General features: G+C 38.3%; 1 protein-coding gene across 2 annotated transcripts in view; it reads right to left on the minus strand.

The window, feature by feature from the left end:
* The window catches only part of LOC110113406 (DNA topoisomerase 1), an 84,286-nt gene extending 72,834 nt beyond the window's left edge, over positions 1 to 11,452 (minus strand). For both annotated transcript variants that reach the window (XM_020845980.2, XM_028692146.1), the window contains exons 1-2: positions 11,047 to 11,452; positions 9,588 to 10,594 (exon numbers count right to left, since the gene is read on the minus strand). In XM_020845980.2, the coding sequence (XP_020701639.1) occupies positions 9,588 to 10,594; positions 11,047 to 11,124 (1,085 nt within the window). In that variant the 5' untranslated portion in view covers positions 11,125 to 11,452. The remainder of the gene's footprint in view (positions 1 to 9,587; positions 10,595 to 11,046) is intronic.
* Positions 11,453 to 15,000: the final 3,548 nt, after the last annotated feature.

A 15,000-nucleotide genomic window follows, 5' to 3' on the forward strand; every position in this document is an offset into this window, starting at 1 on the left:
AGGCATTGTGTTGATTTCTATCCTTTTTTCATTTGTGTCCTATTTATATCCCTGACGGTCTCCAGCATTTTGTAATTTCTAGTTTTGGATGAAATAAAAATTTATTACTATGTGTTCTTCTTTGTGAGTTCAATGAAGATCTCTTGGTGAGATTCTTCACCCTCCTTCCGACTCTTAGAGGTTCGCCGGAGAAGACAGATTCTCTTTTGTTGAGTTCTAGTTCGTTGTGCTAACTTAATCTTGTGGAAATTCAACTAAAAGACATTTGAGGGTTGAGCTTAAATTCGTAGTTCGTCAAAATCTTCAGAAGACTGCCCTTCTCTATACCTTACCTATGCCCTTGCCGTCAGCTTGCTCCAAGCAACCCTAGGGCCGCCCGGCTCCCCCTTGACCTTCCCTCGCCTTTCCTATTTTCGTCCCCGGCCAGAAAAACAGCCACCACCGTGTCCCTGGCCAGCCCACCCGGCACAGGATTTCACGCCGCCTAACTCTAGCCGCCACCATTCCATACACGGTCCCCCGCCTTTTGGTTTTCCCCTTGCACATTTGAATTTTCCTATTATTACGCTACTTAATTGAGCCAATTATTTGGGGGATTAATTAAGGGAGTTACTACTCTTTTGAAATTTCAAATTACCCTCCTATTTTATTTAATAATTAGGAGTACATGTAGACAATAAAATCTGCAACAATTAAAAATCAGATTTTTGATTTAATTACTATGTGGTCCCCCAGCCTACTTAGTCTCAAACAATCTCCCCTCCTGTACCTATCGTCCGGCCCTCCTCTTCCTCTCTCTATCCCTGATTTAATCTTCTTTTAAATCCACTTTTATATCTTCCCTTCCTTAGCTAATTTCAATTTCAAAATTTTCTGATAAATTGAAAATAAATATTCTCTACAACTAAAGGAAACCTCTGAATTGAAAATTCAGTTTTGTGTTCTCCCCCCATAGCCTCACCGTCCCAAAGTCTCCCTCCCCCCCCCTCCCTAATTAATCTGCTGATACTCCATGCATTCACAACCAGCGGCAGTCCTGCCCTCGTCCGTACACCATCTGGAGGCCCTAGATTGCTGTCTGATTAGGAAGTTGCTATTTGCATGTTTCTACATTCTTGCAATCTTGTATAGTTTTGATGATTTCCAAACTATTATTGTTTCTATATGTTGTTATCTCGCCTACACACATTTTTTGGAAGATTTGTTTTTGCTTTGTGTGTGACTAATTTATTTCAGGAAAATCGAACTCAGACTATTGAAGACCCTTAAATCAGATTCAGGGGCATGTGATACTTTGTGAATTTGAAGCTGTACTTTTTATTTGAATAAATTTGATGGGCCGCCAGTGATTATAATGATCGTGAAATAAACCTTTACACACACTTAAAGCCGAGATCTTGAAAATAGTTTTGGTACTGATTTCGTACGAGGACCACGACATTGTTAGTACGGACGACCTTCAGATCAGTTATTCTCTCCTTGTGAAGCGAGCAATGAACCACGGCACAGGAACGACACTGGAAAATTTTCTAAGGATATGATCTGTCCAGACGAAATCTATTTTTCGTCCTAGTTAGGTACGAGTTTCTCACTGTTAAAACGCCAATCTTCTCGTCCAGACGAAGTCCAGTTCGGTCCAGGCGGATGGAACCGGACTATGCATAGTTTTCTGGCAATATTTCTGCAGTTCTCTTCGAAAACCGACTTTCTGTATAATTCTTGATCCGTACCGGACGAAATTTTCGGACTCCCGGCGCACGAACCAATTTCGTCAAGGACTGAAACATTGGGTTCGTTTACAGCATGAACAAATGGTTTCGTCAGCGGGACTCAGTTCTTCTTACCTCAGTTTCAGTCCCCGCTACTAACTCATCATTTCGTACGGTGTACGACTTGTCCATGCTGCGCAGAAAAAACATAGGTTTTCAGCAGTTCCTTAGCCGGGGGTTTTCATGTCACTCTTTCTATATAAGGAGTCCTCTGAAACTATTACAAGTGCCTTTTGGAGTTGTTTCTTCTCTTGAGATGGTCATTGAGAGTGAGAGTTTGGAGAGAGAACCTTTGTAAGAGTTGAAGAGCTGATGAGATCAAAGTTGAGTGGGTTTGTAAGGGTACCTTCACAAGGTTCATTGTAAGAAGAAGGATCATTTGTTTCTTCTCATCTTCCTTTTGAAGGCTCTCCAAGTGACAGTATCAAACAACATTTGTCGTTCCGGTTCTCTGCCGACACTCTGCGATTGGAGTTGTAAAAGGCCCCACGACAAAGTGTCTATTCTTTAAGCTTGTCGTCTTCGTTCTTTGGGAGAAAACTTAGAAGAGAGAACTTGAAAGGGAGAGGAGGAAAGGACTCGTTAGAGTATGACGAGGAGAGTACAGATCCTTGGAGTGGGATTCTTCAAAGGGAGATGTCGGAGGGGATATTCACACGTTTGTTGCTCCGGTTCCAACACTTGCCACTTCAGTCACCATCGGATTCACAGGGGCTCGTCTTGAGGGAAGTTTTGGCGGGAGAAGAAGTATATTCCTTTTTTGGTGTCACACAGAACCCGTGCTACTCCGCCCGCACCGGGGAAGGTTGGAGTTGATTTATGTAAGGCTTCTCCGTGCCTCTGCTGTGGGGCAAAAGGCAGATGTCCACTTTCGTCCCCACTAGGTATTAGACTGCAATTACTCGCGAGTGCCGGTCGCCTCCAGGGCAGTGGACGTAGGTCTAAGGTTTGACCCCGTACCCCGAATCCTTATCAAATCCTGGGGCCTGGCGATGTGTTTCTCTCCTTATCTTCTTTCCGCATTATAATTTCATTGCAAGTTCCTCGTTTACTTCTAGTTGGAAGAAGTTTATATTTTAAACTTTAAATTTAACTTGCGTGACTCTATAATAATTAACAGAAACGGGTTTGTCTAAAATCAAGAGTAGAACAGTATAATTTTTAAAGGTTTACCAATTCACCCCCTCTGGTTTAGCCTTTGGAAACGTGTTAGTTCAGGTGGTCTTAACATCCTAATCTTCATTTATTGCTTACACGCAGTTTCCAACAGCTATCCAAACACCTCCATCACCCGGCGGTTATAGCAGACTGTCCAGAAGGCATTGTACAACGCATTATAGTGTTGTTTGTCCAGAAGTCTCCTTTAAGGCCCAAATGCGTGTCCAGAACTTCCTCCCCATATCTAGCCCCTCCTCTTGTCTGCTCCTTCAAATTTCAGATTCATCTGTAAACGTTCTATGTTTATATATGTTTTAACCATTTGTTGTTCTGTTTGTATTTACCGAGTGTCACGACTTACTAATCAATTTCCATCCACAACAGCTATTGTCCGTGACACTGGTTAACTCCCACTGTTGTCCTACGGACCATACATACACGGCTTCAATAAAAATTTTCTGTCAATAATTCCATACTATCCTTGAAGCCACCTAATCCAATAACTACATTATCACAATTTACTATTCCTTTACTTCCCTTTATTCTTCTACGATTGATCTTATGCGTAAACTTCTTATCAACTCGATTTCTAACCCTTTTTACTCTATCTTCCTAGCTTGACAACACGTAATACTATTGTTTATACCCATCTTCTCATTCATACCAAAGATTTATAATGTTTTATACCATTAAGTATAACTAATTCACTGCTTTTATCCATCATTCTATTATTTCTTCTTTATCATCATTTAGTGAACTTTTCTTCTTTATGTAATGGTTGTGCCCTATAATTGGTAGAAATTCTCTGCCCCTTTATGACTTTCTGTTTTGGGTAACATCTCCGGCGCATATAATATCGTCCTGAAGATCTGTCTAAAATCAAAACTCCAATTAGGAGCATCCTCATTAGGCAGCGTCAACACATCGCCTGGATTGATCACTTGTTATCGGCCAGGAGGATAATCGGCAATTCAGAAAGAAATCAACCCTAATCAGTTTAGGAATTTTCTGTTTAGTGAAATCGGCCCGGACATATTTCGTCCAGGACAACTAACTCAAATCAGCCAAATTATATGTATCTTTGGAAAGATTAAGGTTGTATTTATTAACGATACATCATCGAGTTATCGCATACACCAATGATCGTCTGACGTTTCAATCGACAGCTGTATTCAGGCGATGATCAGGATGATAAATCGTTTTTAAACTAACGGCCAGGACGATTCATGAGATCGGCCGGATTGATGAACCAATTTCTCTATCGCTCAAAATCGTCCCGGGTTAATGAGCTTATCTTACTGTCGCCAGAATATGCCTATCGTCCTCACGATAGTCGCAACTTTGTATTAATGAGCTCATTTTTAGCTACTTTATTAACTACTGACAAGACTTTGTAATCTTGCATCATTGTTAGCTCCGTTCTTGTGGGGGAAACTTGAAGGAGAACGAGGCTTGAAAGGAAGAGAAAGTGGAGTTTAAAGGAGAAGATCCTGTGAGGGGGAGGAAATCAAGGAGTGTGGGGGGACAACGTTCTCCGACGAACTCGCCACCTTAGTACCATCGAATTCAAGCTTGTCTGAGGAGTTCATCAAAGAAGATCTCCTCGTGTCAAAGAGTGGCGACTCCGGCCGCACCGGGAGGTGGAAGTATCTTTGTAAGGACTCTCCCTAGCTGTGGGAGTATAAGGAGAGACACTTTGTATGCAATACTTGGAGGGTGCTCCAACGACTTGGACGTAGTTCAAGGTGACGAACCACTATAATCTGCGTGTGTTCTTTCTTTTTAGCTTCCATGTTCTTAAATTTCCGGCACATTGATTGTGTGATTTGTTTGGTTTTGGTGTTAAAGTTCCAATCACCCCCCACTCTTGGTTACTTGGAACTAAGTTCATAAGCTTAACATCCCTAACGACTTTCAACCCCGATACCCCTTCCAAAGCTGTAAGGTGCTCAGTAGTTGTCAAACTAAGGGAAATGAAGCTCTGAAACATCCGGATATCAAGGCAAGACGCCCAAATCCCCTGAGAAGAAGTTGTTCCTAAAAAGCACTTACGTTGGAGACATTTACACACCTTCAACCCTAATTCATCTCCAACTCCAATGAGTTACTCTCGAATCTCCTAGTTTGACTTGAAGTCGATGGATTTCAACCTAAGTGCTTCCATTGCTTTGCAGTAGGACATTCTCTTGCCAAACTAGCCAGTTCCTGATTCAGTGATGATTCAGTTGCCACATCCGTGGTTGATAGCACAGATTTATGTGTCGAATTACTGAACGACAATTGAAACTCCTTCCTCCTGATACCTATTGAAATTACGAACGAACAAGAGGGGTTGAATGACGATGATAAAAACTCTTTTAATGAAAAAGGAAACATCTTTATGTTAGCGAACGGAATCTCACAATCAAAAAGGAATAATAATCAATATCCACGCATTTAACCACAAATAAAAATAAAATGCCAAACAAAAGGCAGAAAAATAAAGGAAAAACAACACCAGATTTATATCTCTCGGTCAACCATGACTACGTCCACTCCGGAGCACCCTCGAGTTTACATAACTTTTCCAGTCCATTTCTCCTTAGCTCCCAAGCTAGGACCACCCCTTACACAATCACTCCACCTTCCCCGGTGCGCGGAGAGCGGTCCTTTGACCGATTGAATCTTCTTCTTCCAAAAACTTCCTTCAAGACGAACCTTGAATCATGTACTGAGGTGCAAGCTCGCCGGGAACCGTGTGATCTCCTTCACACTCCCTGAAAACCCCCTCCAAGATTTCTCCCTCTCTCCAAACTCACCCTTCCTCTCTCCCTTCAATCCTCTCTTCAAGTTTCTCCAAAGAAACAAGACACAGGCTTGCCAAGACACTTACAAAGTCTTATGAAGCTTAATAGAGGGCTCAAAAACCCTAAAAATACTCCAATTCGGGCGTCATTATACTGTACGATTCGCAAATCGTCCAATACGATTGTTGCAGAAATGACCGTTATATGACGATGTCCTGTACGATTGTATACGATCCAGTTCATACAGTAACGACCAGTTCGTTCAGTACGATCCAAATGACAAATTCAGCCGTTTGAGAATAATCTCAGGATAAACTTAGGCATATTTTAACTTGTACAGTACCATTATGACGTACAGTACGATTATACAACCTTTCAATTCAAATTTTGCCTAATAAGGACGGGGCTTCTAATACTAACAGATCGTACAAGTACGATGGTTGATCGTACATACGATCATTATATTCAAAAATATTAAGTTTTTTCCTCCTTTACTATGGGCAAAGAGTTGGCTGAAAGTGCTACTGATGTTGATTTATCTGGCACTGAGGTCCTACTACGCACGAATGCCGTTATTGCATGATAACTATCATAACTTTCGAGAACAGAATAACAGTAACGTTGAAGAAACAGCAAAATGTTTAATCATAAAGGAGTATTTATAAGTCATTTATGTTCTATCTCGGCACGTTTATAGTGTGCGTGCAGATGCACTTGAAACTCAGTGGTAACTTTTTTCAAGATACCCTTAATTACAGGAGCAAGAATCATTATCTAAGACCTAATTGATATTCTCAATATATATTGACCACATAACTCTAACATATAATGTCAGATCTCATTTAATTAGACACGGGACTCTCTAATTACTATGGCAAATCTTATGCCAAAGAGTGAAGCTTCGATTCAACTAAAGACAAAAGGAAGATGAGGTTTAGTAATTCCTTAATATTATTCAACAAGAAACAATCATTTTGAGACACTGTAGCATTAAAATATACTATTGAGAGAAATGCAAGAGGAGTTATTCAAGAAAGAAAATACTCTCCTATTATGCGTTATTCACATAATTACTTAATCGACGCGGAAGCTTCCGCCGAGATCGGGCAAACTAAGTAGCTATCTACAATTGTGCTGCGTTCGGTAACTAATGCTTAGAACATGGCGACAAAAAAGAACGCCAGGACGACCTTTGTTCTACATGCCAGCTACGATTTCGAAAGGCTCATGGCTACGCACTATACCTTTGAAGAATGAGTTTATGAAATAGTGTCCTCATGTGAATGTAGGAAGTTGCACCTTTGTGATCGTTTGATTACAAACGTCAAACAAGATGACCTATTTACATTTTACCTCTAGACCGGGATTATGATGATGTGTGAATAGCCCTAACATAGACGAAAAAGATATTCATAAACTAGAACTGATAGTGAGCTATCAATAATAAGTAGTAAGCGAAAAAATAACTAGAAACTACAAAATCACCCCACAAAAATCAAAATAAAAACTACCCCAACCAACCAAAAAAAACAGCCCAAAATCAAAAACAAATCAAAAAACCCAAAACATGCCCTATGGCATACGATTGATCTCTTTGGCCCTACCTATGCCCTGACACCCAAGTTATAGAGAACACGAATTCCAAGGATGCAATCTTGTTGCAGTAATAAGTGATAAATAGTTTAGCATTTGGGATTAATTGTTTAAATTGTTCTACGATTAATTTCTTAAAAGTAACTCCATCGCATGTAACGTTTCACATCAGTTTTTGTATTTCGTAACTCTGTGGCCACAACTCTTGTTTTTCAACACGTAAGAACATAGATCTTGAAAAGGTCAAATCATAAGATGCTTAAGTTAAAAAGGACAGAGATTACATGCTATTTAATTAGCATCGTGTGCTACACTAATATCGAAAGTTTGCAAAAGCCCCGAATACATAGATGACATGGGATTGAACCGTCGGTTCGAATAGGCCACAAGTAAAACGTTGTGGTTCATAAACAGCTTTTGTTTCCTACAAGTAAAGCCTTAGATCTTGCAAAGTTAATGTATAAATTACCAAGCGTAAGCATTGACCTTGTTCCAGAAAGAAACCACCTTATCAGTCGCATAACACATATCCAAAATTTGCCCTTACTCTCTACTTATTTAGAGGTCAGGCTTATCAGCCGCAGATCCAATGTTACTTATTAAGTCATATGGAATGAATATTTTAAAATTCATCTCAATTAAAGTAAAGAGGAAACATGTAACAATTGACCTTTAATGCGTAAAATTATTGGAATATATTAGCTACAAGTTCAATAGAAGTCTTATCAAACCGTTCAGCTGGGGACTTGGGACAGATTTTCTCCATGAGCATAACATCTCGTGGAATGAAGAAAACCATCAAACCACCCGAGACATTGAAATTTTACACAGCTCAAGGCTTCAACAGATTAATTTGGTTTCGCAGAAACCCAATGCTTTAACCAGTTTCAGAACAACTTTGTTGACAAACCAAACCTATAATGATAATAGGAACGATGATAGTCTCCTTAAATCATCGCTAAAACCTTCTTAAATTCTTGAAGCCACTACCAGTTGTGATCCATGCACCATGTAGGGCCACCTATCCAAGAACGACGATCCAAGATTCCTTCTTCCTCGGAGCGACCTCGATTCTAAGGTGGAGACTCTTCTTCCGCTAAAGCCTAGACTAGTTGAGCGTATGGGCTCCAAAAGTGAAAGTTTTCATTATTAAATTGTGGACTCTTGTTACCATCGTAGCTTTACAATTATTCTTTGTGTTTCTTGAATTGCTTGGTTGATTGATCTTGCTCTACCTTGCCTAACCAAGTTAAAGAACACGAATTCCAAGGATCAATCTTTTGCTATAAGTGATAATTTTACTTTGGGATTATTTGTTTAAATTGTTCTCGTTAATTTCTTAAAGTAACTCCATCATCGCATGTACGTTTCACATCAGTTTTTGTATTCGTAACTCTTGGCACACTCTTGTTCCAACACGTAAGAACATAGATCTTGAAAAGGTCAAACCATAAGATGCTTAAGTTAAAAGGACAGAGATACATTTCTTATTTAATAGCACGTGTGCTACACTAATATCAAAGTTTGCAAAAGCCCATACATAATGAAGTGGGATGAAGTCGTTGTAGCCACAAGTAAAACTGTGTGTTCAATAACAGCTTATTGTTCCTACAATAAGCCTTATAATCTGCAAAGTAATGATAAATTACAAGCTAGCATATGACCTTGTCCAAGAAAGAAAACCACCTTATCAGTCGCATAACACATCATCATCATCAAAATTTGCCTTATCTCTACTATTTAGAGTCAGCTTATCAGCCGCATAATCCAATGTTACATTGTTATGGTAATGAATTATTTAAAATTCATCTCAATTAAATATAGTAGAGGGAAACATGTAAAATTGACCTTTAATGCTAAAATTATTGGATATATTAGCTACAAGTTCAATAGAAGTCTATCAAACCAGTTCAGCTGGGACTTGGGACAGATTTTCTCCATGAAGCATAACATCTGTGAATGAAGAAAACCTCAAACCACCCAAGACATTGAAATTTTACACAGCTCAAGGCTTCAACAGATAATTTGGTTTCCAGAAACCCAATTTTAGCTTTCAGTAACAACTTTGTTGTACTATAATGATAGAACATGAAGTTCTTAATCATGCTAACCTGTTTAATTCTTGAGATGTTGTGACCATGACCATGTAGATGAGCATTGTTCTAATGGATGTAACTTTCTTAAAAAGAATATGAGATATAAGTTCCTAAATATATCAAATGTCTGCATCAATTTCTTCAGGGATTGCAATTATGCTAGAACTTAACAAAAGAAAACCTGCCTGCTTAGTGCTATCTTTATGCTCTTAAGATGAGTCCATGCACTAGAAGGTACTTCCCAGACCAAGCTAAAGTTATCATCAGGACGCACAGATCCCGACCTTCTAGCTAAGTCCCTAACATGACCATAACTAGCAAGAACTTCATACTTTTCACCAAGGTAGTCCTGGATTACCCTTGCTTTTGTTACAGACTCCACAATTACAACTGATTTACCAGAAGGTGGATATAAGGGCATCAATTGCTGATTCCTAGTTTTTACTCCTTCAGTGAATGCATTTGTGCTCTTATTTTGTGCAATCTGCAATGCACTAGCAACTCTTCTTTTCTTTGCCCTTGATGCTTTTTTCACTTCTATAGTTTCTGGAGATGCAGAAGAGGAGCAAGATTCAGAAATTTCTAAATGTTTCTTGCTATTATAATTCTTGTTTTCCCTCTTCAAACCCTTGCCACCTTTAACTTTACTACGGCTCTTAGTTGATCCTTTCTTATTTTCACTATCGTTAATAGCCTTCCTCTCGCTCGGTATTTCTTCTGCTGACCTTGTAACAGGATGGCTGATAATTTCAGTGCCCAGCTGTCCAGAATTTTCATAGATAATCGACAAAGATTTATTCCTCTTCTTCTTCACATTAATCATTTGAGGTGTGGACTTTATATCTCCATCAATGCCATCCTTAACAAGCCCATTTGCTTTTGCAGATGGCTGAAACTTACTTCGAATTGAAGAAATTGATCTATTACGCAGAAGCTCATGAGCAGGAAAATTAGGCGTATAACCCTTGCCTCCAGCCATGCCAGAGTTGAGACTACCTTGCCTGGCAGAACAAAGGGGGCTATTTCTCCAGTGCTTACTGAGACAAAAAGAAACATTATATCTATTGCTGTGAATTTTATTCAAAGAATTTGAGGTTCTAATATGCGTTTCCCTCCCAGACCTCTTAATGAAGCTATTTGGGGAGAATGAGACGCAGGAACATGGAAAATTTGGCACTGCCTTGAACTGGAGCTGCAAACAAATTTTCAACAGAATCAGTAATCTAGAAGGAAATTCGAAGTCGACCAAAATGTAGCAATCATAGGGTAAAAATTCTAAAAAATGCATGCAGTTATAAAATTATTTCCAAGAAAAGAAAATTATCATATTTTTTAAAACCATAAAGCCCCTGCCTTTTTTCCCATTTTCGACCATTCCAAAAACTAAAAGTTCCCTCTTCAATGGAAGATCCTTCACTTGGTTAAACGGCACATGAATCACATCCAAGTAACTCATTATCTATGAAATTAATCGACGCATTATGAAACAAAGGTAACTGATGCCTTAATTTTCCTGTTTTCTTTCAGTGGAAATATCCAACTTGAAATGACAAGGATTGAAAAGGGCAATTAATAAGTGAGCCAACCATCCAAGTATTCTATATACCAAGAAAACATTAAGTATTTCAAAAACGTCAACTTTACCATGGCTGGAGCAATCATGGAGCAGTTATTGAAGTCCAAGTAGTTTGTAGAAATGAGCCTACGGAACTGAAGCGCCATGAGAGATTCCAGACGGCCGGTAGAAACTCAGCAACTTCAGGATATTATCATAGCACGGAAGAAAAACACAAAAGGAAAATACATTAAGCGAGTGACCATGAGTGACAGAAGATGAGCTTGGGCAACTGTGATTCACGCCCCTGAATGCAATTAAGGTTATTAGAGCGCTGAACGGCATTAGTAACACGCCATGGCGGCGATGACGACCTCCGCGAAGGATGGGAGAAAAAAACGAAGGAAATTTGAAGGGGATAGGCGAAGGCTTTGGAATGATTGCGGGAAACAGGGAGATAAACCACAAGCTTGGTTAGGGCGTCAATCTTTTAGAAGTTCCGGGACTTAGAAGACCGCTCCGTACTCCATTTACTAGGGTGTCAATTTGGGGGGTGAACCGTTTTGGTTCGGGTTCAATTTGAGTCAATTTGGATGTAAATGAATTGATTCGAATCCGATCCGTTTAATTAAATGTGACAGGATTTCAAACACGAATCTGACCCGCACGGGTAATCGAGTTGACCTGGCCACCCGTGGGTGCAGTTGTTGAGTCGCGACTCACGTAGGCGTAGCACATAGGGCCTGGTCGTTGGGCGAGGTCGATTGGTTGAGTTATCACGCATGCGGTCGAGGTGGAGCAGCGGAGCGGCCTGCATCGAAGCGGTTTGTGTCGGGTCGAACCCTAGCCAAGAATTGGGTATGCGTGAAGTCAAGAAGAGCGGTTTGTGAGGCTGCAGCATGGGCGGCCTACACAACAGCCTGACGTGACAACAGCTAGGCGACACTACGGCAACTGCGCGACATGGTTAAACACGACGGCTTCACGGACACGACGAAATTGTTAAGAAATATGAGGAAGATGAAGATAACAAAATGAAATACTTCTTTATTGAAGAGAAGCTCCATGTAATATTGTCGTGCCTTTAGCTAGCTATCCTTCTTATACAATCGCGACATAATATCTTTTCTATGTAGTAAAAAAAGTGCCTAGATGGATTAGTGGATAATTGGATGGACTGGTATATAATAACTTGAAACCCATGCTTGCAATACTCCACCTAAAGATTGGTTGTAAATATTCTTAATTTCCATCCATGATGGAAATTAAGATAAAGGTGTGATGCCAATGGCTTGTTGAACATATCTATGAGTTGAAGAGTTGACTTGTATAAGCTTAATAAGACCCTTTGGTGACTTTGTACTGATAAAGTGATACTCTATCTCAATCTATTTTGTACGCTCATGATTGTTGTAAAATATAGGTGCAAAAGTGTGGGGTTCTTAACGTGGAAGTCACACAACAATTGAGTGATCCAAATCAATTCACTGATAATAACGGTAAAGGTCATATATATTATGCCTTCGTAGATGATCTCGAGATACTGGATAGTGGATTGCTTTTTTTTTCCAATAAATCAATGAATATTACAGGAACATGTAATGTCCACTAACTGATCTTCATGTATAGGGACATGATCCCCAATCTACATTGAAAAAAGCTTTCACTTGCAAGGAAGGTTAACTAGAGAGCAATATAACTTGTCATAGAGTTGTCAAGAGATAATGTAGCAGATGGTTGATTTCCATTAAATTTAGAGTATATGGTTGAGATAGGAATTGATTGAGTTTATGTACTTCAAATGTGATGTTCATGCATGATAAAAAGAGTTATAAGAACCATCTAACAAGATGTTGATTTTGTGAACTACCAAGCAATATATCTCCATCATAAACAGTTTATTTATTTCTTGGATCCATTGGAATGTTTGTTGGTTCACTAGCAAAAGTTCTTGCATCTTCCAAAAGTTGTCAAGTGTATTATTGCTAAGATTGGATGTTGCCTTTGCTATATTTAGCAATCTCAAGGCTTAAGAGATAATTTAAATCCCCCAAGCTTGTAAGTTTAAATTTGGTGCTTAGAATGATTTCAATGAATCTATGATAGAAATAGGTCTAGTAATGATAATTTCATTGACATAGGGAAATAATGCTATGAATGTGGTTCCAGCTCCTTTGGTAAATAATGAATAATCTAACTTGGATTGACCGAAGCCAAAATTAATTAATGACATGGAGAATTTAGAGTACGATCATCATGATACCTTCTTTAGTCCATAAATTAACTTATGTAATTTACATGCTAACTTTCCTTTGGTTTGAGATGTCTCCCCTTTATTAGTGAAATCAAGCAAGTCTATATAAACTTTTACCGGTAGATCATTGTTTAAAAAGGTGTTGTTTATATCCAGTTGATTCGGAACACAATTTGTTAAATGTTAAAAGCATCTTAATAGTAACCATTTAGACAATTGGGGAATATGTTTCTCATAAGTTGGCTCTTCTTGTTGAGTGTATTCCTATTCAATTAGGCATGCCTTGTACTTCGTTATCTACTTATCAAAGTTATATTTGATTTTATATGTTTACTTGCACCCAATTAAATGCTTTACTGGCAATAAAGTGACGACATATCAAGGGTGATTCATCTCAAGAGCTTGGCGTTCAACTATCATAGCTTCCCTTCATTGTGGTAATTTGGTTGCTTAATAATGGTTTTGAAGTTCCCCCTCACATGGTACACTTAAAATGTATGTCTTGTAAGAGCTGTATAAGAAGTAGTAAGAAATAAATTAAAAAATGGATAATTGTTAATATCTTCTTTTTTTTTTCCTTTCGATAGCAAACTTAATTATATTATTTATACATTCTTAAAGGACTAATGTTTAATGCTTATTGTAACCGTGTTCTGACCAAGTATAGTAAGGACTAATGTAATGGAATTTCACTTGAATTAAAAAAAACAACCCACAGAAGTAATTCAACACATCAAAATCTTTTACTATCTTCATTTATCAAAATCAAATTTACAATAACCAAGAGATCACTTATAACATCAATCTATCTCATGAGACTACTAACTATAAAAGAATAAAACAAAATACAAAAAAATAAAAGAAAACTTGAAGATTCTAATCTGCCTCACTCCATAGGATCTTGACCTCTTTCCTGACTTAAAATTAACAAAATATACATAATAAACTTACATAGCCCAATAAAGACCACAAAACTACCAAAGATTTGAATACAAGGTCTCAAAATTTAATATGCATGTTCATCTCAATCAATATTAAATTAGTATATATCAATATAAATAATGATGAGTCATTAGCAATGTGAATCAATATATTCAATAAATGAGAAAAATTCTTAAATCATTACACTGAAATTCATAAATAACTATTATATATATACTATAAGAGTAAATACATCATTTTATATTAAGATAATCTACATAATCTCAACTAAAGTGCTATCAATTATATTTATTCTTTGTTATATATATGAATCATGAAAGCTTCTATATCATAATTCATGATCGAATACTTTTATCACTATTATCAATGTTACAATCACATGCAAGTACCGCATCAATATATTCAATCGCTATCATTTTTTATGAGTATATTATTTTACAATGTTGTGGGCTCCAAAAATTTGCACCCCGGCCTCCCCTGCGTATGAGAGTTTTAACGATATTTCGGGTCAAATTTTCAGAAGGCAGATGAACTTTGGGATAAAACACTACCCAGAGATTTCGCCCTCATTTTGTGAGAACTTTAAAATATGGTTCTAGGTTTCCCATAGGCACAAGCACCTATGGTTAATTACCCCTCCCGATCACGAGAGAGGACTTTCGATTAAGGCTAGTCATTAAGGAGGTACGAAATACCTAGCATATAGTAGCAACATATGAAATCAGAATTATAAAATTATTATTTTTATACTTAAAGCGAATGGTGGGGGGAATGATGATGAGCCCGATCAAGATCTCATGGTTTCGTCGTCCCGGGTCATCGTGGTCCCTTGTCTACTTAGTCAGAT

The sequence above is a fragment of the Dendrobium catenatum genome, unplaced genomic scaffold (genome assembly GCF_001605985.2).
Source record: "Dendrobium catenatum unplaced genomic scaffold, ASM160598v2 fragScaff_scaffold_156, whole genome shotgun sequence".
In the NCBI taxonomy this organism is placed as follows: domain Eukaryota; kingdom Viridiplantae; phylum Streptophyta; class Magnoliopsida; order Asparagales; family Orchidaceae; genus Dendrobium; species Dendrobium catenatum.